Below are 23880 nucleotides of genomic sequence, written 5' to 3'. Positions count from 1 at the left end.
GCCAAAACCACTTAGTCCCCCCTCCAACCAAAACCACACAACCCCACCATCCCCTTATCCCCTCTGCCCCTGCCTCTCATCCAAATCCTATTCTTTCCAATCCCCTTGCTCTTTGTCCATTCCCATATTTACAAATTCCCCCAAGGGAAATATCCTGGCCTAGCAGGTAGAGCATTGCGACAGTAACCAAAAGGTTGCATGTTTGAATCCCCAAGCCGGCAAGGTGAAAAAATCTGCTGTTCTGCCCTTGAGCTAAGCAGTTAACCCCCACAACAACTGCTCCACGGGTGCCGATGATGTCGATTAAGGTAGTTCCCCGCACCTCTCTGATTCAGAAGGGTAGGGTTAAACGCAGAAGACACATTTCGGTTGAATGCATTCAGTTGTGTAACTGACTAGGTCTTCCCTTTCCCTTGTAGCTAGTGAGTCTGCCGTGAGATCAGGGGCCCTGGGTTGTAACCCTAATTAATGCAGTTGTCTTAAATAAATAAATACAATTGAAACTGGCATTAAGTGAGCGTTGGCCTTTTTGTATGGCTCTTTCACTCATATCTCTCCTTCTAGCAACAGTTTATTGAAGAAAATCTGTTCCCATAGTACCTGCTCCAGTTTCCAGAGGAATTTTACGGGCCGCGCAGCGGAGACATCGGGCCAGTAGAAAAGAGATAGACGGCAGCCGTGAACGGAGAGAGAGTAGTGGGAGAAGGAGTCGTCTGAGGAACAGGGAGAGGAGACTGGCAGTCAGTAGACAGAAAACAGCATTTGAGACAAAACTTGCAGACGGAATATGAGATACAGGCAGTGCATCTCACAACAAAAGGCTTTTCATATTTCCTCGCCATAGTCTTCATAGAATTAGACTGAAGCAGAGCCATAAAGATACAGTGTACATAGCGGTGGGAAGTAGGGGTGCTGAGGGTACTGTATCACTCTCTGCAAAATCAGAAAATATATATATATACAGTACCAGTCAAAAGTTTGGACACCTACTCATTCCAGAGTTTTTCTTGATTTTGACAATTTTCTACAATGTAGAATAATAATGAAGACATCAAAACTATGAAATAACACATACGAATCGTGTAGTAACCAAAAAAAGTGTTAAACAAATCACAATATATTTTATATTTGAGATTCTTCAAAGTAGCCTCCCTTTGCCTTGATGACAGCATTGCACACTCTTGGCATTCTCTTAACCAGCTTCATGAGGTAGTCATCTGCAATGCCTTTCAATTAACAGGTGTGCCTTGTTAAAAGTTCATTTCCTTCTTAATGCGTTTGAGCCAATCAGTTGTGTTGTGACAAGTTAGGGGTGGTATACAGAAGATAGCCCAATTTGGTAAAAGACCTAGTGCATATTATGTCAAGAACAGCTTAAATAAGCAAACAGAAACGACAGTCCATAATTTCGTTAAGACACGAAGGTCAGTCAGTTTCTTCAAGTGCAGTCGCAAAAACCATCAAGCACTATGATGAAACTGGCTCTCATGAGGACCACCACAGGAAAGAAGACCCAGAAATCCCTCTGCTGCAGAGGATAAGTTCATTAAAGTTACCAGCCTCAGAAATTGCAGTCCAAATAAATGCTTCACAGAGTTCAAGTAACATACAGATCTCAACATCAACTGATCAGAGGAGAATGCGTGAATCAGGCCTTCATGGCAGATTTGCTGCAAAGAAACCACTACTAAAGGACACCAATAATAAGAAGAGACTTGCTTGGGCCAAGAAACGTGAGTAATGGACATTAGACCAGTTTAAATGTGTCCTTTGGTCTGATGAGTCCAAATCTGAGATTTTTGGTTCCAACCGCTGTGTCTTTGTGAGACGCAGAGTAGGTGAACGGATGATCTCCACATGTGTGGTTCCCATCGTGAAGCACGGAGGAGGAGGTGTGATGGTGCTTTGCTGGTGACACTGTCGGAGATTTATTAAGAATTCAAGGCACAATTAACCAGCACGGCTACCACAGCATTCTGTAGCAATACGCCATTCCATCGGGTTTGCGCTTAGTGGGACTATAATTTGTTTTTTAAAAGGACAATGACCCAAAACACACCTCCAGGCTGTGTAAGGGCTATTTGACCAAGAAGGAAAGTGATGGAGTGCTGCATCAGATGACCTGGCCTCCACAAGCACCTGACCTCAACCCAATTGAGATGGTTTGGGATGAGTTGGACTGCAGAGAAAGAAAAGCAGCCAACAAGTGCTCAACATATTTGGGAACTCCTTCAAGACTATTGGAAAATCATTCCTCATGAAGCTGGTTGAGAGAATGCCAACCTGCAATTCCGCAGGTTGTCTGTCAGGCAGCCTACCACGACGTTAACCTCCCAGCCCCTGTGAGGCGGCAGGGTAGCCTAGTGGTTAGAGCGTTGGACTAGTAACCGGAAGGTTGCAAGTTCAAACACACGAGCTGACAAGGTACAAATCTATCGTTCTGCCCCTGAACAGGCAGTTAACCCACTGTTCCTAGGCCGTCATTGAAAATAAGAATTTGTTCTTAACTGACTTGCCTAGTTAAATAAAGGTAAAATAAAAAATAAATAAAAGTAACTCGGCTGTTAGCAGCGCGGCCACCCCGGTTTCCCGAGAACCCCGCTTACCTACCCTGGAGAGTCTGGAACTTGTTGGGTGTTATCGAGGGTTATCGCCTGGGCTACGGCCGTGTGGGAACAACAGTCGGCCTATGCTTCAGTCTGGAGGGGTTTGTGGCAGATTCTCCGGGAGAGAGGCTGCCTGGAAGTTACTCCAGCTTTGGCAAGACTCCTGCAATGTGGTAGACTATGCAGTGTATTTCTGAACGTTGGCAGCATGGAACCTGAGCGGCTACGGGGACATAGGAAAATCGACCTCGCCTCCGAGGCATCCCAAAAGTCCCTGACGTCTCCATGGCCGAGAACACTCGAGGCTAGCCGAGTTCCCCAGAGAGTCTCCAAAGTCTGCCGATTTACCTCTTCCCGAGCTGATGCAACTAGGCAGAGAGAGGCTGTCCCCAGCCAAACGTCTTTCCACACGAAGAGTTGCATTGCTGGTCATTTAGTGTCCTTCTGTCCACTAAAAGATCAGGCTCACCAGGTAGGGGCGAGTACTCTGGTGGGCCATATGGAGAATTTTTCCTCTCCCCTTACTCGCACCCCTTTCCATGTCATCCTGTTGTGGAGGAACCAGTCGAAATCTCTCCGGGTACTCCTCAACTTTGGGGCCGATAAGAGTTTCATAGACGCTACCCTGACATCTGAGCTAGGCATCCCCACTCAGCCCCGCTCCATTCCCATGGATGTTAGAGCGTTGGACAGGGCCAGGTCACCTGCAATATCACTCCCATCAATCTACGAGTGTCATGGAATCACAGCGAGGCAATTCAATTCATGCTAATTAAGTCTCCTCAGGTTCCCGTGTTATTAGGATTCTCTTGGCACCAGCGACACAATCCCTTAATAAACTGCACTGCTGGTGCCATCATGTGCTGGAGCCCATTCTACCATGCCCATTGCCTGATGTCAGCGCAGCCTGCCCCGGGACATCTTCCTGTGGGCTACAAAGTTTCCCCGGACCTCTTTCATTCCCGCGGAGTACCAGGACTTCCGGTAGGTTTTCAGTAATGTCCGGTCCACTTCACTTCCTCTGCACCGACCCTATGACTGCGGGATCAACCTTCTCCCAGGCACCACACCACCCCGGGGATGACTGTACTCTCTGTCGGGTCCATGGCTATCGAGACCTACATCGAGAACTCTCTAGCTGCAGGGTGTATCCATCCTTCTGCCTCCCCGCCGGCGCAGGGTTCTTCTTTGTAGAGAAGGACAAAACCCTGCGCCCGTGCATTGACTACCGGGGTCTCAATGACATCACGGTGAAGAACCGCTACCAACTACCATTCATCGCCTCGGTCTTCGAGATGTTCCAGGGGTCCACAATTTTCTCCTAGTTGGACCTGTGGAACTTCTACCACCTGGTGTGGATACAGAAAGGGGACGATTGGAAGACTGCCTTCAACACAACCAGCAGTCACTACAAATATCTGGTCATGCCATTTAGCCTTACCAACACCCCAGCTGTGTTCCAGGCCCTAGTTAATGACGTTCTCCGCGACATGTTGAACCGGTTCGTCTTCGTCTACCTCGACAACATCCTCATTTTCTCCCACTCAGCCCAAGAACATGTGCTCCATGTTCGACAGGTCCTCCAGCTCCTGCTGGAGAACCAGCTTTTTATGAAAGCGGAGAAATTAGAATGTCATTGCTCCACCATCCCCTTCCTTGGTTACATCATCGCTGCAGGGAATGTACAGATGGATCCGACAAAAGTGAGAGCTGTTGTGAATTGGCCCCAGCCTATGTCCAGAGTGCAGCTGCAACGTTTCCTGGGATTTTCCTACTTTTATCGCCGCTTTATCTGGGGTTACAATGCCCTGGCTTCCCCCTGTCTACACTCACCTCTCCCAAGATTCCATTCACATGGTCCCCAGCTGCTGACCGGGCGTTCCGGGACCTGAAGCACCGCTTCACCACAGCTCCCATATTGGTTCTTCCTGACCAGTCCCGTCAGTGCGTGGTGGAGACCGATGCTTTGGATGTCAGAGAGATCTCTGTCCTGTCCCAGCATTCTGCCCTGGACCTCAAGTTACATCCCTGCGCCTTCTCCCATCGCCTCAACACCAAGGAGAGGAATGACGATGTGGGGAATCGTGAGCTTCTCGTGGTGAAGATGGTGTTGGAGGAGTGGAGTCACTGGTTGGAGCGGGCAGAACAGCCATTCATTGTGTGGACGGATCACAAGAACCTGGAATATCTCCGCAACACCAAGCGTCTCAATACCAGGCAAGCTAGGTGGGCCCTGCTTTTCACCCAGTTTAACTTCTCCCTCTCCTACCGACCGGGATCCAAGAATAACAAGCCGAAAGCGCTGTCACGCCACTATAGCCCTGCGGCTCCACCCTCGGACCCTGAGACCATCCTTTCCACCTCGTGTCTGGCGACGGCACTCAGCTGGGGAATAAGGAAGAAGGTCCATGACACCCAGAATTCCCAGCCGATAGGGGGGCCAGATAGTTGGATCTTTGTTCCTGACTCTGTCCGCCCCTTGGTCCTGGAGTGGCCCCACTCCTCCAGAGTTACCTGCCACCCGGGCTTCCGTCAGACCCTCACCTTTGTATGGCAATGCTTTTGGTGGCCTATCATGGTCCCGGGCATTCCGCATTCGTCGCCGCCTGCATGATCTGTGAGCAGAACAAGACTCCTCGCCAAGCTCCGGCTGGTCTCATTGAGCCACTGCCTGTCCCTCACCGTCCCTGGTCTCACATATCCCTGGACTTCGTCACGGGTCTCCCCCCATCTGATGGCAACACCGCCATCCTGACTGTAGTGGACCGATTTTCCAAAGCCGCCCATTTCATTCCTTTCCCCAAGCTCCCTATGCCAAAGAGACGGCCTAGCTCATGGTGCAGCACGTCTTATGGAGCCATGGACTATTGGCGGACATGGTCTCCGACAGGGGTCCTCAGTTCTTGTCCAGGTTCTGGAAGGTGCCCTGTACATTCATTGGGTCGTCGGTCAGCGTGTTCGACGGGTTCCACCCTCAGTCCAACAGCCAGTTGGAGCAAGTCAATCAAGACCTGGAGACGACTCTTCGCCCGCAACACCCTCCCCTGCTCTGCCACTGGGCTCTCGCCTTTTGAGTGTTCCCTGGGTTATCAGCCTCCGCTCTTCCTGGAGCAAGAGGAAGAGGTCGGCATTCCCTCAGCCCAGATGTTTGTCCGCCGCTGTACCTGGAAGAGAGCCCGGTCAGCTCTTCTCAAGACTACCTCGTAGTATCGGAGACAAGCGGACCACCACCGGACCCCGGCACCCCGGTATCGTCTCGGGCAGAGGGTATGGCTGTGCACACAAGATCTGCCCCTCCGGGTGGAGTCCCGCAAACTTTCTCCCATTTTAAAATGGTCCCTTTCCCCATCTCCAAGATCATTACCCATCTGCTGTTTGTCTTCTGTTGCCCCGTACCCTCTGTATACATCCCACTTTTCATGTGTCTAGGATTAAACACATGTCTCACAGCCATTTGTCTCCTGTTTGGTTACTACATGATTCCATATGTGCATTTCATAGTTTTAATGTCTTCACTATTATTCTACAATGTAGAAAATAGTAAAAATAAAGAAAACCCCAAGAATGAGTAGGTGTGTCCAAACTTTTGACTGGTTATATATATATATATATATAAAAATATATATAGCGGTGGGAAAAGTACCCAATTGTCATACTTGAGTAAAAGTAAAATATACATTACCCCAAAAATATATGGGGGATTGGAAATGCAGAAAATTACATTAATGGAAGCAACAATCTATCCGCAATATTAAAGCTGATCCACCCCTGAATTAAAATATATACAGTGCCTTGCGAAAGTATTCGCCCCCCTTGAACTTTGCGACCTTTTGCCACATTTCAGGCTTCAAACATAAAGATATAAAACTTTATTTTTTTGTGAAGAATCAACAACAAGTGGGACACAATCATGAAGTGGAACAACATTTATTGGATATTTCAAACTTTTTTAACAAATCAAAAACTGAAAAATTGGGCGTGCAAAATTATTCAGCCCCTTTACTTTCAGTGCAGCAAACTCTCTCCAGAAGTTCAGTGAGGATCTCTGAATGATCCAATGTTGACCTAAATGACTAATGATGATAAATACAATCCACCTGTGTGTAATCAAGTCTCCGTATAAATGCACCTGCACTGTGATAGTCTCAGGGGTCCGTTAAAAGCGCAGAGAGCATCATGAAGAACAAGGAACACACCAGGCAGGTCCGAGATACTGTTGTGAAGAAGTTTAAAGCCGGATTTGGATACAAAAAGATTTACCAAGCTTTTAACATCCCAAGGAGCACTGTGCAAGCAATAATATTGAAATGGAAGGAGTATCAGACCACTGCAAATCTACCAAGACCTGGCCGTCCCTCTAAACTTTCAGCTCATACAAGGAGAAGACTGATCAGAGATGCAGCCAAGAGGCCCATGATCACTCTGGATGAACTGCAGAGATCTACAGCTGAGGTGGGAGACTCTGTCCATAGGACAACAATCAGTCGTATATTGCACAAATCTGGCCTTTATGGAAGAGTGGCAAGAAGAAAGCCATTTCTTAAAGATATCCATAAAAAGTGTTGTTTAAAGTTTGCCACAAGCCACCTGGGAGACACACCAAACATGTGGAAGAAGGTGCTCTGGTCAGATGAAACCAAAATTGAACTTTTTGGCAACAATGCAAAACGTTATGTTTGGCGTAAAAGCAACACAGCTGAACACACCATCCCCACTGTCAAACATGGTGGTGGCAGCATCATGGTTTGGGCCTGTTTTTCTTCAGCAGGGACAGGGAAGATGGTTAAAATTGATGGGAAGATGGATGGAGCCAAATACAGGACCATTCTGGAAGAAAACCTGATGGAGTCTGCAAAAGACCTGAGACTGGGTCGGAGATTTGTCTTCCAACAAGACAATGATCCAAAACATAAAGCAAAATCTACAATGGAATGGTTCAAAAATAAACATATCCAGGTGTTAGAATGGCCAAGTCAAAGTCCAGACCTGAATCCAATCGAGAATCTGTGGAAAGAACTGAAAACTGCTGTTCACAAATGCTCTCCATCCAACCTCACTGAGCTCGAGCTGTTTTGCAAGGAGGAATGGGAAAAAATTTCAGTCTCTCGATGTGCAAAACTGATAGAGACATACCCCAAGCGACTTACAGCTGTAATCACAGCAAAAGGTGGCGCTACAAAGTATTAACTTAAGGGGGCTGAATAATTTTGCACGCCCAATTTTTCAGTTTTTGATTTGTTAAAAAAGTTTGAAATATCCAATAAATGTCGTTCCACTTCATGATTGTGTCCCACTTGTTGTTGATTCTTCACAAAAAAAAAAAGTTTTATATCTTTATGTTTGAAGCCTGAAATGTGGCAAAAGGTCGCAAAGTTCAAGGGGGCCGAATACTTTCGCAAGGCACTGTATATATACAAAAACTTCTAAAAAAAGTTAAGATACCTTAATAGAAAATGACTCAAGGAAAAATGAGTCACCCAGTAAAATAACACTTGAGTTAAAGTCTAAAAATATTTGCTTTTAAATATACTTAAGTCTCAAAAGTTAAAATAATACAAAAAAATTGCTTATATTAACCAAACGGCACAATTTTTTGTTTTTGTTAATTTACGGATAGCCAGGGGTTTCACTCCAACACATAATTAGCAAATTAAGCATTTGTGTTTCGTGAGTTCGCCAGATCAGTGGCAGTAGGGATGACCAGGGATGTTATCTTGATAAGTGAGTGAATTAGACAATTTTCCTGTCCTGCTAAGCATTAAAAATGTAATGAGTACTTTTGGGTGTCAGAAATTTTTTTATGGGAGTAAACATTACAATATTTTCTTTAGGAATGTAGCAAAATAAAAGTAAAAGTTGTCAAAAATATAAATAGTAAAGTACAGATACCCCAAAAACGACTTAAGTAGTACTTTAAAGTATTTTTACTTTGACTGACAGTTGTGACTGACCATTTGACTGACCATTCTTGACGGTACTGCAGACGATAGTCTCCTCCTCCCTGCGGTTTCCTCTGGCCTGATTAGTCGGAGGCTGGGTGTTGATTCCACCCCTTCTCATCCACAGCTGGAGGGTGAAATGGTCTCCGGATACGGCCGCGGCAATAGAGTCGGGTACCATGGCAACATGGGTGGAGCCATTGAAGGAGAACACCAGGGATGAATCAGAAGAAGGGAGGGTGGGCAAGGCTGAGGTCCAATTGGCTGCTGGGGACGGGGGCGGGAGTAAGTCCACTTCACCTCTCACAGCACCTGGTGAGACAGGAGTGAAATTATGAATGAAATACTGTACAACCCAAGCCTTGGTAAAGGCCTTAGAAGCATTAAGTATTTTGGGACTGTCTGTGGTTAATGTGCTTGTTTCAGGTTGGGAGTTCAAACCCCCCTTTTGACTCACTCCAATGTTGCTGCATAACTCTACTTACTAACTCTAAACACGTTAATGCCTTAACGAGCTGACTTTTGGACTCAATAAATGTAAGCTGATATTGTAAGCTCAAAGAATATCAGGGCCTGTACTCTCCCGAAATGCATGACTGGATTACTTCATTTCATTTATGCACACACCACAAATGCAAGGTATTTTTATGCTTATGTGGGAAATAGGGCTAAAACCTATGTGACTTGAGCATGCTCCATTCCAATCTTCAAATAGTCACACATTATTATCCCAAAGATTGAGGCCATCATGAATAGCCCAGACTCAAGCAGCACTCACCACAGAGTCTGCGCACTGATCGGTCTGAGTAGCTGTCCCTGTCACAGCCCTTCCCAATATGGCCAGTCTGCAGCTCTACGGTGGCCTGGATGTTCCACACAGTCTCTTCGCAGGTCTCCAGGTGCAAACTGGGGAACAGGGGAATGCTGCCTGACCCGGGGGTATACTCCACCCGCTTCGACCAGCCTGAAAACCAACAGAGAAAATAAACCATCAAAATACAGTGCATTAGGGAAGTATTCAGAACCATTGACTTTTTCCACATTTTGTTACGTTTCATTACAATTTTTCCTCATCAATCGACACACAATACCCCATAATGACAAAGCAAAAATAGGTTTCTATTTTTTTGTTGCAAAAAATAAATACAAAATAACTACCTTTTTTACACAAGTATTCTGACCCTTTGCTATGAGACTCGAAATTGAGCTCAGGTGCATCCTGTTTCTATTTATCATCCTTGAGACGTTTATACAACTTGGAGTCCACCTGTGGTAAATTCAATTGATTTGACATGATTTGGAAAGGCACACACCTGTCTATATAAGGTCACACAGTTGACAGTGCATGTCAGAGCAAAAACCAAGCCATGAGGTCGAAGGAATTGTCCGTAGAGCTCCGAGACAGGATTGTGTCGAGGCACAGATCTGTGGAAGGGTACCAAAACATTTCTGCAGCATTGAAGGTCCCCAAGAACACAGTGGCCTGCATCATTCTTAAATGGAAGAAGTTTGGAACCACCAAGACTCTTCCTAGAGCTGGCTGCCCGGCCATACAGCTCAATCGGGGAAGAAGGGCCTTGGTCAGGGAGGTGACCAAGAACCCAATGGTCAATCTGACAGGGCTCCTCTGTGGAGACGGGAGAACCTTCCAGAAGGACACCCATTTTTGCAGCACTCCACCAATCAGGCCTTTCTGGTAGAGTGTCCAGACGAAAGCCACTCCTCAGTAAAAGGCACATGACAGCCCTCTTGGAGTTTGCCAAAAGGCAAAGAAACAAGATTCTCTGGTCTGGTCTGATGAAACCAAGATTGAACTTTTGGCCTGAATGCCAAACGTCACTTCTGGAGGAAACCTGGCACCATCCCTACGGTGAAGCATGGTGGTAGCAGCATCATGCTGTGGGGATGTTTTTCAGCGGCAGAGATTGGGAGACTAGTCAGGATCGAGGGAGAGATGAATGTAGCAAAGTACAGAGAGATCCTTGACAAAAACTTGTCTAAGCACACAGCAAAGCAACGCAGGAGTGGCTTCGGGTCTCTGAATGTCCTTGAGTGGCCCAGCCAGAGCCCGGACTTGAACCCGATCGAACAACTGTGCAGCAATGCTCCCCATCCAACCTGACAGAGAGAGGATCTGCAGAGAAGAATGGGAGAAACTCCCCAAATAAAGATGTGCCAAGCTTGTAGCATCATACCCAAGAAGCAGTGACCTGTCATTCAGGGCAGCTTTGTTGCCTGTTTTGCATGTTATTTTGGCATTAATACGATGCCACATATCAGTTTGAAAAATATTTATAATTTTTTTAATAAAGCCGCATAAAAACATTCTCTTTTTTGCTTTCTTGAGTAAGGCAGCTCCAGAATGCAGGTGTTTCAGACTAGCTTAGTACTTTCCCTGGTGGTGGGTCAGCCAGTGGAAAATACAGAGCGTAGGCGTTGTTAATGTTCTCTAGTTGCGCCGTGATTGGCTCAGTGTTCTGTCACTCATGGGGACACTATGTCACCGCAAAATCTACAGGGAGAGCTAGAAAATTCAAGCCCTTTGGGTGGTGCTTATAGATCTACTTTAGAGATGCCCATCCAAGAAGGCACAAGGTCATTGGCTACAGATAAAATGACGTCAAATCATGTTATATCTACCGTAGCTTTGATTGGACTGATGTCAACATCATACTTTAAAAATCTTAGCTAGCAAGCTAGACAAGCAGTCATCATCCTGAATCAAGTCGACAATCCTTTTCAATCCTTGTCATATGAAGAGAAATAAAATGTATTGATGGATCTAAACATTACACAACAAATTGGAAATTCAACATTGAGTGGTTTGGAAGGAATCAATCACAAGCATTGCAAAGCAATCAATAGCCTGCTATGGGCCAGAAAAGGTTGAACACATTGGCCATGCTGTTAATCCAGCATGACTTCTGTTGCATTCAAAACAACTGGAAACTCTGATCTTGGAAAACTTCAGTGAGTTTAAGACAACTGGGAACTCTGAAAAAAAACAAGCTCCGACTGGGAAAATACGTTTTGAACGGTCAACCAACTTAGAATTTGCAAGTCGGGAACTTGGGCCTCTTTCTAGAACTTGGGCCTGAAAATCACTGACGTCATGATTCAACCTTGATTTTCTCAGTGGTCATGAAAGCACCATACATCCAGAGAATGCCAGACTTTGATGACAAAGTTTGATGACAAAATGTCCTGTTCAAGTGAGCACAGCACAACAAGGTGAGTCCAAAAATGTATTGTATGCTGCTTCTTAAATGATGTAATATGCCAGGTAGATCTGTATACTATAGCTAAGAAAGTAATAATAAGTGTATGTTGTGTAGTAAGCTGTTAGTAGCCATGTGCCTCACCCTAATAATTTGGTCCCTTTCCCCCTCATAATTTTGCCCACTGTTCTGACTTGTTGGTGCACATGTAACCTACAGCCTGTTTTGGAGAAATGTCAATGAATATTCTAAGCACTTTCAATGCCCCCTTCATTTAAACCATTTTGGGGGAGTTTGCCCCACCAAGATTTACATGCTGCAATCGCCACTGCCAAGAAGACTCAAGGCTGTAATCGCTTCAAAAATTGCTTCAATAAAGTACAGAGTAAAAAGTGTGAATACTTACGGAAATGTGCTAGTTTTTTTATTTTAATGCATTTCCAAAAATGTCTAAAAACCTGTTTTTTGCTATGTCATTATGGGGTATTATGTGTATATTCAGGGATAAAAATATATATATATTAGAATAAGGGTGTAAAGTAACAAACTGTGGAAAAAGTTATGAGGTCTGAATATTTTCCGAAAGCACTGTACAAAAAAATCTGTGTTGATGAGTCATTCATGTTAGGATAATTATGCTCTAAAGGCAAAGGTAAGTTGTGTCCCTCGACCACTCACACCAATTAAGTTATCAAGTAGTATTGTCATCGTTGGTTATCACAATTTTCTCAATTGAAGTCTGCAAAATTTAACCCAACAACGTCCATTCTATATGCTACAGTATCATTAAGAGACTAATGTAGTTCCAACAAAGATACAGCCTGTGTCCCAAATTACACCCTATTCTCTAGATACTGTAGTGCACTTCTTTTGACGACGGACCCTAGGGCTTTGTTCAAAAGTAGTGCACTATATAGGGAATAGGTCCATTCCACACCACCACTGAGGAGGCAGATTAATTAGTCATGAATAATGAGGGGGGTGATGGGTTTAGTGTTATTGATTACCGATCCAGCCGGGTTTGCAGGACGGTTTGACCGTGACGACGACCTGGGCGTCGGCCTGAGCTCGGTTCTTGCCACAGTCGAACGCGGTCACCCAGAAGGTGTGGACACGCTGGCGCTTCGAATCCAATGGCTCTGTGTTCTTAATGTTACCTAGGAGATGGGAAAAGAGGGACGGAGAGGGAGAGAGAGTTATGTACAGTACAATACAAAAACAGTCATTCCCTCACTCAAAAGCACAGCATGAAAAGTATGCACTCCTATACACACACTCTCACCACACCTACGCGCACACACAGTAGACACTCCAAAGTTGTTCAGTGCAGTATATTCAAACGGAAAAGGCAACGACAAGGGAGGGAGAGAGAAGAGAGAACTAAAATAATGAATAAAGTCTCCTCATATCTAGAGACAAAGAGAGAATGTAACAAAGATATGGTTGACGGAACTTGCACGACAGGCCGAAGACAATGTGAGACGGGGGAGAAAGAAAGACTGCGAAAGGGAGGGATGAAAGAGAAATTTAGAGGTAGAGTGGGAGAGAGAGAGAGAGAGAGAATGACAATAATAGGGCATTTAAACCGCCCGGGCAGAAACAAAAAAAAAGTCTCTGTGCTTCATCTGGGCCCAGCAGCCTGACCCATATATTAAAGGAACTTCTGATCCCCTGCAACCTCCTCCCCAGTCACTGCCAATCGTGCAAAGTCATGGTAAAAACCTGACTCCTGAGAACATCTGCCTTCCCCTTTTCTGTTGTCATATTACAAAATGCACGCTATCGATCTCCCACCATTAGCCCGTCAATGGCAGTCTTGCAGACTGAAATCAAAGCCTTCTCCTCAGAGGAAACATGTCTACAAGATCAACGGAAACACTAGACTAAGGCCTAACCCCCCTGAACCTATTGTCCTCTGGGCTCTGTTCAAAGAAACCTGCCCTAGCAATGTTGATGCATAAGCTTTGCTTACACAACTACTACCTACGCACACGTATGTTTTTCTGAAAGCTAGGACTATCTACTCGTGAAGGCGGGAGTCAAACTGTGTTTCATACAGCAAAAACAGGCTGCAAATCTGCTCATTGTGGTACAAAAGGAATGCTATAGCATAAAAACTGCAAAATGGGTGAGCAAGATACTTGGAAATGGTGGAGGAGTGAGTGAGTGACTACTTAAGGGACCGGTCATTCTCTAGCAACGTACATAGCAACAAGACCAACTGGAGACAATCAAAATAGAACAGGGAAATGAACTCCGTACAGATTGGTAGTCATCAACATGCTAACTGTTGTTTTCATTGGTGACAAGATGTCAACTCACACACTACATTCAATTTTATAGTATATGAATCAAATAAACAAAATGTCAAGACCAGAGCCATATATTTAGATAAACATATTCTAAACGGCTCTGGTAAAGACTAGCCAGATCCTTGTTTATTTGTGGAAATCTGCTGTAAAGCCCAGCTCTATTGTGGTAGCTGTAGTTCTCACCATCGTTATCGATGACAAAGGGAACGTTGGGGGTGATGATGTCGTAGAAGCAGATCTGGCTGTACTGCGGGGAGCAGTCTGCGTCGAGGGCCTCAACGCGCACGATGTGGTCGAACAGACGGCCTTCTGGGACTGAGGCCTCGTAGCGACGCTCCACGAACACTGGGGAGAACTCGTTTACGTCGTTCACACGTACATGCACCGTGGCCCTGAAAGAAAGAGAGAGAAAGAAAGAAAAGAAAGAGAAATAGGAGAAAAGTAAAGACCGTGATAAAGATGAATGAAGAGAGGTCAATACATACATAACTGCATGGTAATATAGTCAGGTATGGATCAAGCATAGCAGTGGCAAATACCCAAGGGTTAATCATTCTCCAAACTACAATAACCAGTATAACCTCTGACAACAATCCAATCCATGAAACCTATTTGACCTTTAGGGTAATGTAATGTAGTGTATCTCACTTGTGGGACTTCTTGCTGTTGGCTCCATCGGGGCCCTCTCCACAGTCATAGGCCTGGATGGTGAAGCTGTGCTCCCGCTGGCTCTCACAGTCCAATGGCTCTTTAGAGCGGACCAGGCCCTCCCCTGTCGAGCGGTCCAGAACCACCGCCTCAAACTGGACCGAACTGGATCCCGAGGGCCCATTGTGCACCCGGAAGCCACAGATCTCACCTGGAGGAGAGAGGGGGGGGGGGGGGGGGGGTACCAATTTAACTTTGTGACATTTTGATGATTTACATTGACGGATTTACTCAAATAGAGTCTTCAATGGCTAAAATGAACAACATGAAATTCAGTGATCTATTTCAATGAACCCCATGTGATGTTACATGATCCAATCAATAATTGTATTGTCCCAGTTGGGAAACGTGTACCATAATGATTTCTGTGAGCACAGGGCATATAATGTTCCCAATGAATACAAATAATTGAATTTCACTTGGCTGTGGAGGACCAGCGCAGTACCCAGGAATAGAATTATACACCAACTATTGGGGCAGCCCCAAAAATAGAGGACAGGACAGATATGATTATTTTCCATGTTAATATTTGTAATGCTTCTGGGAGTGCACAGCAAAATCCTTTCGGTAGTGCTTTATTATACGGTACTTGTTCCACTGGTATTTACCAAATTGTGTGGTAACAATGTGAACTTTCTGGCGACAAATGATGGCGCTTCATAGGTTATTATTGTGTAATTACCATTTTACAACGTCCACTCTGATTTTAGGACGGCATAACATTTGCAATTTCTAACAATTTCCCCTCTACAAAATGCTTACTCACTGTAGGGGTATTGTGAGACTCGGTTTTCAATATGCTAACCGTGGCCATTGTAACCAATAGCAAATATGTTCCAAATGGCAATATGTTTTATGTTTATACTCGGTTTAATTAGTTAACACCCGGTAATATTTCTACCGTAAAAAAAATTCTACCATACTTTCAATGCTAATATTTTATCATGCTTATTATGTGGGAGAGTCCTGATTTGCTATAGGAGGACTGCCAAGTGGCCCCCCATCATTCTAACCATGCCTGTTGTCATGACTGTCTTGATCAGGTCAGGTTACAGGAGACCACAACCCTACAGATTATCTCTCAACCCCAACAGAGGAGGAGAGATCAAGGGGTTTGAAGACGTGGGGGGGTTTTATGGCCCCCACGCCCCTGGTAAATCTAAGGCCACAGACAAATTCCTTTGTCAATTTACTATGGAGAACCAGCCTCAGAACATTAAACATAAAATAAAGGGACTTTGGAACAATGGTTTCTGTCAGCCACAATGGTGGTCATGACGATAGATGGACTATGAAAATGTATGTCATTTTTGTTCTGTTATTAAAGGATAATAGATGACGTTATTACGAAAACATTGTAATGTGAAGGGTTTTCCTAGTATATGTTTGATGTTTATACATTGTACGTTGTATGGAAAATATCAAAATCAAAGAGAATGTTTTGGGGAAGATGAAATGTTAGTTGTCTAAAATGGGATTTGAGAAAAATCTATCCCTTGCCTCATTAACTTGGTACGCCCAGAGAATTGCCCTAAAGGAGGCTACGCCCACTTCTGACCCAAGGGTATAAAACCTGTGAGTATAGAATTTACAACAGGACTACGTGACCCCAGCTGCAGCAGGGTCTGAAAAAGTCAACCAACCCAAGTTTGAGGACAAAGAAATCATTTTCTACCCAAGCTACGGATGAGTAGCTGTGTCTAAGCGGGTGAATTCAAGTCAAACCACCTAGCCTCCATCTCCCATCGAATCGTGGTATCTAAAGGGTTTCATTCCTATGCTGTGAGCTCTGAGCTACAGAGCTGTCTATCCTCAGAAGACCCCTTCCAGAGAAAAGGGGGGAACAGACTCCTAAGCCAAAAGGGACACGGACACCGGGAGGACGAGCAATGAGGTGCGCAGGAGAAGTGCGTCATCGAACAGCAGAACGGTCCACGCAGAGAATCCCCGGAGATCACCCCCCACGTAATTACATCATTATATTCTGACCCATAAGAGCGACAGCTTGAGGCAGGGCTAGGGTTAGAATAGAATAGCTGACAAATTCACCCAAATGTATATTTCTCGTGTACTTTGTTTTCTCGCTCTTTTGAAATTCCCGTTGTAGGTAACACGCGCACAAGTTTTAATCAATAGCCTATAATGTGTTTTGTCTATGTGTATCTTTTAGCATCATTTTAGCTTTTTAGTAAATAAAAATTAAGATTGGTGTGGTACGAATTCATTAGTGGGACCCGGGTCCGTGCAGATTCAAGGGCTATACGACTAGACTGGTTAATTAGCAGCTGTTGTAAAATCGATATTCTGATATTCTTTGAGTTAATTTGGGAAATAGAAACTCAATAAAACTAGTTTTCCCATGGTGCCCCAGGTTAATGAGTTAATAATTGCTTGATTCAGTTAATCACGTAATTAGAAACTTGTAACCATTCGATGAGCAACAGTCGTCACATTAACTAATACAACGTCACGACACTGTACTGCACCTGCGTAGTGCAGTGGAGCGTCTTTATCCAGGGCGAACAGTGGTGGGTTGAGAAGAACGGTATTGTCGTTCTCCATGACAATACCCTGGTACTCCGTCTCGATCCATGGCTTGTGCTTATTGGCTGAACGGCAACACAGGAGACAAAAGGAGGCTTGGGTTAAATGGAGCAATTAGAAGGGGAAAAAAACATGGCTACATGTAACACCCCATTACATGACAGGACGTGTGTGTGTGTGTGTGTGTGTGTGTGTGTGTGTGTGTGTGTGTGTGTGTGTGTGTGACTGCAGATATATATACAGACAAATGAAGACACACACAGACACACAGAAATGCACACACACTCAACCCCCACCCCCTAACACACAAGTGTCACTCCACACCTTGCGTCAGTTGGCAACATCATTACATCTATGCCGATTTCACCTTATCACACAGGGAGAGGTAAATTGTACATATCAATCAGAACAGCCCAAGCAGTCAGGCCCACAGGCTGCCTGACCACTTCACTCACTGGCAAACGTGGACGTCCAAATTAAACAGGGAAAGTTTGCTGTGAATACACCCTCTAATTGCCAATTAATTATTCATTTCTCTCCAGAATGTTCACCCATATCAATCAAAGGCAGAGCTAACGAGCTGGAACGGTGACGATTTTACACTCAAACAATCAAAGACCAAAACAAAAGCCTGAGGGCTTTTATTTTAGACATGCCTCCCTCACTAGACCCTGAGATGATGACGTTCAACTCAGACAGCGATGACAGAGCCACAGGACATGTTGTGTAGCAACCACTCCGCCGTTTCAACAACCAAAACACTCTGGCTAATTATAACAATTAAAAATGCCAATCTGTCCTGAATCAATGTGAGATGAGAGTACTACAGAGTGGAAAGTAATTGTCCTCCAGTACTAGTCATCTCAAAGACGAGTGGCGTTCTCTCCTAGCCAGATGGGTGTACTGCAAAGCAGGAGCAATGAGTTAGCCAGCTAACTTTAACAAACAAACAGAAATAACATTTGATTTTCTGGTTCATTAAGAAAGCTAATACAGTGAATTCGGGAGAGTATTCAGACCCCTTGACTTTTTCCACATGTTGTTACATTAGACTTATTCTAAAATGGATTTAATCACCCCCCCCCCCCCCCCCCTCCTCGATTGATCTACACAATACCTCATTGTCACAAAGCAAAAACAGGTTTTGATTTTTTTTCTGCAAATGTATGAACGTTTTTAAAGTAATCAGACCCTTTACATTGTTGAAGCAACTTTGTTGGCAGTGATTACAGCCTTGAGTTTTCTTGGTTATGACGCTACAAGCTTGGCACACATGTATTTGGAGAGTTTCTCCCATTCTTCTCTGCAGATCCTCTCAAGCTCTGTCAGGTTGGAAGGGTAGCGTCACTGCACAGCTATTTTCAGGTCTCTCCAGAGATAATTGATCGGGTTCAAGTCTGGGCTCTGGCTGGGCCACTCAAGGACATTCAGAGACTTGTCCCGAAGCCCCTCCTGCGTCGACTTGGCTGTGTGCTTAGGGTCGTTGTCCTGTTGGAAGGTGAACCTTCGCTCCCAGTCTGAGGTTCTGAGCGCTCTGGAGCAGGTTTTCATCAAGGATCTCTCTGTACTTTGCTCCGTTCATCTTTCCCTTGATCCTGATTAGTCCTCCAGTCGCTGCCACTGAAAAACATCCCCACAGCATGATGCTGCCACCACCATGCTTCACCGTAGGGGTGGTGCCAGGTTTCCTCCAGACGTGACGCTTGGCATTCAGGCCAAAGAGTTCAATCTTGGTTTCATCAGACCAGAGAATCTTATTTCTCATGGTCTTAGAGTCCTCTAGGTGCCAAGCGGGCTGTTGTGTGCCTGAATGCCAGACGGAGTGGCTTCCGTCTGGCCACTTTACCAGAAAGGCCTGATTGGTGGAGTGCATAGATGGTTGACCTTCTGGAATGTTCTCCCGTCTCCACAGAGGAACTCTGGAGCTCTGTCAGAGCGGACCATCGGGTTCTTGGTCACCTCCGTGACCGACGCCCTTCTCCCCCATTGCTCAATTTGGCCCGGGCGGACAGCTTTAGGATGAGTCTTGGTGGTTCTAAACTTCTTCCATTTAAGCATGATGGAGGCCACTGTGTTCTTGGGGACCTTCAATGCTGCAGAAATGTTTTGGTACCCTTCCGCAGATCTGTGCCTCAACAAAATCCTGTCCCGGAGCTCTACGGACAATTCCTTTGACCTCATGGCTTGTTTTTTGCTCTGACATGCACTGTCAACTGTGTGACCTTATATAGACAGGTGTGTGTCTTTCCAAATAATTTCCAATCAATTTAATTTACCACTGGTGGACTTCAATCAAGTTGTAGAAACATCTCAAGGGAGCTCAATTTCGAGTCTCGAGTCTCATAGCAAAGAGTCTGAATATTTATGCCAGCAGCATACCACCCTGCATACCACTGCTGGCTTGCTTCTGAAGCTAAGCAGGGTTGGTGCTGGTCAGTAACTGGATGGGAGACCAGATGCTGCTGGAAGTGGTGTTTGAGGGCCAGTAGGAGGCACTCTTTCCTCTGGTCTAAAATAATATCCCAATACCTGAGGGCAGTGATTGGGGAAACTGCCCTGTGTAGGGTGCTGTCTTTTGGATGGGACGTTAAACAGGTGTCCTGACTCTCTGAGGTCATTAAAGCTCCCAGGGCACTTATTGTAAGAGTACGGGTGTTAACCCTGGTGTCCTGGCTAAATTCCCAATCTGGCCCTCAAACCATCATGGGCACCTAATAAAACCCCAGTTTACAATTGGCTCATTCCTCTCCCCTGTAACTATTCCCCAGGTTGTTGCTGCAAATGAGAATGTGTTCTTAGTCAACTTACCTGGTAAAATAATGGATAAATGTAAATAAGGTACCTGTTTTTTTTATTTGTAACAAATTTGCACAAAATGTTTTTAAAAAAACTGTTTTCGCTTTGTCATTATGGGGTATCGTGAGTAGATTGATGTGAAACCTTTTTTTAAATCAATTTTTAAACAAGGCTGTAACAAAATGTGGAAAAAGTCAAGGGGTCTGATTACTCTCCTAATGCACTGTAGATATCCCACTGGGCACAAACATCAGCTCAACGTCTAGTTTTGATGTACATTTGGTTGAGTTGTCAACCAACGTGAAATAAACCAAACATACCTAATTCCCTAACTTTGATGACATTTTTCCTAATCCAGTTCTCCACATTGATTTAACGTCATCACATTGATTTAACGTCATCACATTGATTTAACGTCATCACATTGATTTAACGTCATCACATTGATTTTTGTTGTTGAAATGACGTGGAAACAAAACTGATTCATCTAGTTTTTTCCCAAGTGGGATGTATGTTTGGTTGTTGAGTCAATTAGACCATGCCCATAACAAACATATCTTTCTAAATACTAAAAATGTTTTTTAAGGGTATTCAGGCAAGTTAGCTGCCTTGATCTTGCTTTGTAGTACACCCCTTTGGTTGTGTGACCAGGCTGGTGAGTCATGCCCAGGCTAGTATTCACGCCCAGGCTAGTATTCACCATCCTCAATGGTTAATCTGATACGAACACTGCCTGTCCTCAAGCTTCTGCTCTGTCCCTCTTTTTGTCATTTATCTCTAACCCTCTCCCCCCGCCTGTCTCTCTTTCCCATTCCCTCTCTCTCTCTCCATCTCTCTGCAATACAGCATTAATCTGAACATCAGGGCAGTGGATTACACCCGGGATTACAGATTGAGAGCTCTCTTTCCATCCCTCTCACTCCATTTCTCTCACTTTCTCTCTCTTTGACACATCCCCTCGTTCTCTGCCCTTCTCTCACACGCTCTTATCTCGCTCACTTTTTTCTCTCTCTCCGTAACTTGATTTAACGCACCATCTCTCTCTCTCTCTCTTCCTCTCCCCACCCACCCGCCCTTCCTAACTATCTGACTGTTTGTCTGTCACACATGCTGCGTCTCCGTATCTCTTTCCTTGGACAGACTCCTTTTGCCCCCCCCCCCCCCTCACTGCTGCTCCCCTTCTCTCCTTTCCACTTCGCTCTCCCTGTCTTTTAGCGTCACTCCCTTTCTCCTCTCCTCCCTCGCCCTCTCTGACGTCCTTCGCCCCCAGTCTAATTTCAAGTCTCCAGCGTGATAATCATTGGAACAATGTTGGTAAATCAAGAGTCATGGCTATCCACGGTGATCTATCTCAAGAGAAGAAGATTGATCCTCCTTGGAATGTCATGCTATCAATTACACACAGAATCACATACAGCAACATCACCACATTGAGCAAAATATGGTGCGTTAAACACAGGCTACATGCAGGACAACACTCTATAATGGTGATGTGTGTGTAATCACACATTAGAGACATATAATGTGATATATTATGACGTTGAGCACAGTGAGTGGATATATGATTGAATTCCCTCTAGTTTAGGGGACAGCAACAAAAGGGCCCTGGCCAAGAGCATGACTACAGGGATCTGTGCTCCCATGGCAATAGAACAAAAACATTATTTCAGCAGTTCTCACAATTAACAGTCAAAAGGAAAGGAAACTGACCTTTGTTGCCATTGGCAACCGAAGTCAAGCAAAGGAGGAGGAAGGAGAGACAACTCATTCTGTCCATCTGAGGGAGGAAGGGAAAGGTAGAAGGGAGAGGAGGACAGGGAGGAGGAATACAGTACATGCATTAAACCAGGGGTGTCAAACTCATTCCACTTAGGGCCGAGTGGGCTGGTTTTTGATTTCTCCTTTCAATTTGGGTCCAATTAAGACCTATACAACCAGGTGTGGTGAGGTCCTAACTAATCAGCGGCCTTAATTCATCAATTAAGTAGTAGGGAGGAGACAGTCCGCCCGCCGCAGAATGAGTTAGACACATTAAACCGATCAGCACTGGAAGATGGGCTGAGGTGTAGAGAACATAGACTAGACATGCCAGGACAGACAAATACACATAAGTAAAAATCCTAATACATTAAGCCTACATCCAACGGAATCTTCCGGCGCTATACTTTCACCTCATACAGAATACCGACGAATAACGCAGAATAACAAAAGCCCAGTAAAAAGACAACACATGGGCCCAGGTCATGGTAGTGAATTGGCACATTAAACTGGTACAATAAAATGGAGCATTAGACGGAATCAAAACAAACTGGTATGCATAATAAAAAGCTGCAACGTATAGCCCAGTTATGCTGTTGTTCATTTTGAGATGGTAAATGATGTTATAGCCTATATACAGGCCAATATGCTGCCTATGCACACACCTACTCATTGCCTGGGTGGGTGTGTTTAGGCTTTGGTGTCCGTGCCAGTTGGTTGACACGGTATCCAAAATGATTCCATGGGGTATTGAGCCGTTATTGGCATCACGATACCCACATTCTACCATTCACTGCCATGCGTAAAATCGAAGCCTATCAAGGCCTAGGCCTATATATTAAATCAAAACTAAAAACTTGAACGAGACTGTGTAGAGGAGCGTACAATATATATTCTTCTCAAAATTAGTTAGCACAGGTTGTTCAAGGCTACACAGAGGTGATGCAGACATGCGTTTATGCGACAATAACTAATCGATGTTATACCCCATATTGATTGATAGGGGCATCAATTGGCACCATACGCCAGCAGATCTATATTTTGGACCCTTAAAAAATATTGTCGACGACATAGATACGGGTTACAATCAAAAACATGAGAAAGCCGCTGTCAATTTCACATTACCGTGGTGAGTGAGGTGTTTTGGTACCCAACGCTACCCTCGTAGCATCCGCGCTTTTGCAGCTCAGCTATCCTCCGACGCAAAAAAAACTAAAGCGCAGGTATCGGGATTTCATACACAGATCTCTTGAAGATGCTCAAATGTGTACGCCTCAGTTTGACGCAAGACAGTGATACGAACGGATAGAATCTCAATACCGATGTCCTTGTTTTCGGCAGACGTCGTATGAAGGGGTAAAAACGATGGGAATATAACGCTGACGTCCCCTCCCTCTCCGTGTTTCTTAACCCGCCCACACTGCGTCCTCTCTCCTCTCAGCTCCAATTCTAGCTCCCTGCCAAATTGCACTGTTCTCTCTGTTTACTTGAATCCACTATGAGGGTGTTGAGGACAACGCATGATATTACTCATTTCAGCGCAACATAATAATATTTTTGTGTCTACATGTAGTGACTGACAGGTGGTTGGGGGGGGGGGGGGGGGGGGGGGCGGACGCTCTCTTAACAGCCACTACCTTTCCCCGCCCTGACTGCAAAATTACGTCATATCACCCCTTCTGCCAGACACACACCAGTGGAGGAAAAGTACTCAATTGTCATACTTGAGTAAAAGTATAGAGACCTTAATAGAAATTACTCCAGTCACCCAGTAAAATACTTAAGTATATTTTGAACCAAATACTTTTATTCAAGTATAAAAGTAAATGGAATTGCTAAAATAAGTATCAAAAGTATAACTTAAAATTCCCTAATATAAAGCAAACCAGATGCCACTATTTTCTTGTTTTTAAAATGTACAGATAGCCAGGGATACACACTAAGACATCATTCACAAACAATGCATGTGTTTAGTGAGTCTGCCAGATCAGAGATGACC

The 23880-nt window shown here is 44.8% G+C and overlaps 1 protein-coding gene across 2 annotated transcripts in view; it reads right to left on the bottom strand.

The window, feature by feature from the left end:
• The window catches only part of LOC110517885 (calsyntenin-3), a 39659-nt gene extending 16306 nt beyond the window's left edge, over window positions 1–23353 (bottom strand). The window contains exons 1-9 of one of the 2 annotated variants that reach the window (XM_021595732.2): window positions 23007–23353; window positions 21834–21900; window positions 17270–17392; window positions 14724–14934; window positions 14259–14467; window positions 12771–12920; window positions 9324–9509; window positions 8558–8857; window positions 601–713 (exon numbers count right to left, since the gene is read on the bottom strand). In XM_021595732.2, the coding sequence (XP_021451407.1) occupies window positions 601–713; window positions 8558–8857; window positions 9324–9509; window positions 12771–12920; window positions 14259–14467; window positions 14724–14934; window positions 17270–17392; window positions 21834–21900 (1359 nt within the window). In that variant the 5' untranslated portion in view covers window positions 23007–23353. The remainder of the gene's footprint in view (window positions 1–600; window positions 714–8557; window positions 8858–9323; window positions 9510–12770; window positions 12921–14258; window positions 14468–14723; window positions 14935–17269; window positions 17393–21833; window positions 21901–23006) is intronic. The other variant, XM_021595745.2, reaches the window with a different exon arrangement.
• Window positions 23354–23880: the final 527 nt, after the last annotated feature.

The sequence above is a fragment of the Oncorhynchus mykiss genome, chromosome 3, assembly GCF_013265735.2.
Source record: "Oncorhynchus mykiss isolate Arlee chromosome 3, USDA_OmykA_1.1, whole genome shotgun sequence".
In the NCBI taxonomy this organism is placed as follows: domain Eukaryota; kingdom Metazoa; phylum Chordata; class Actinopteri; order Salmoniformes; family Salmonidae; genus Oncorhynchus; species Oncorhynchus mykiss.
This window is presented reverse-complemented; position numbering and strand designations above follow the sequence as displayed.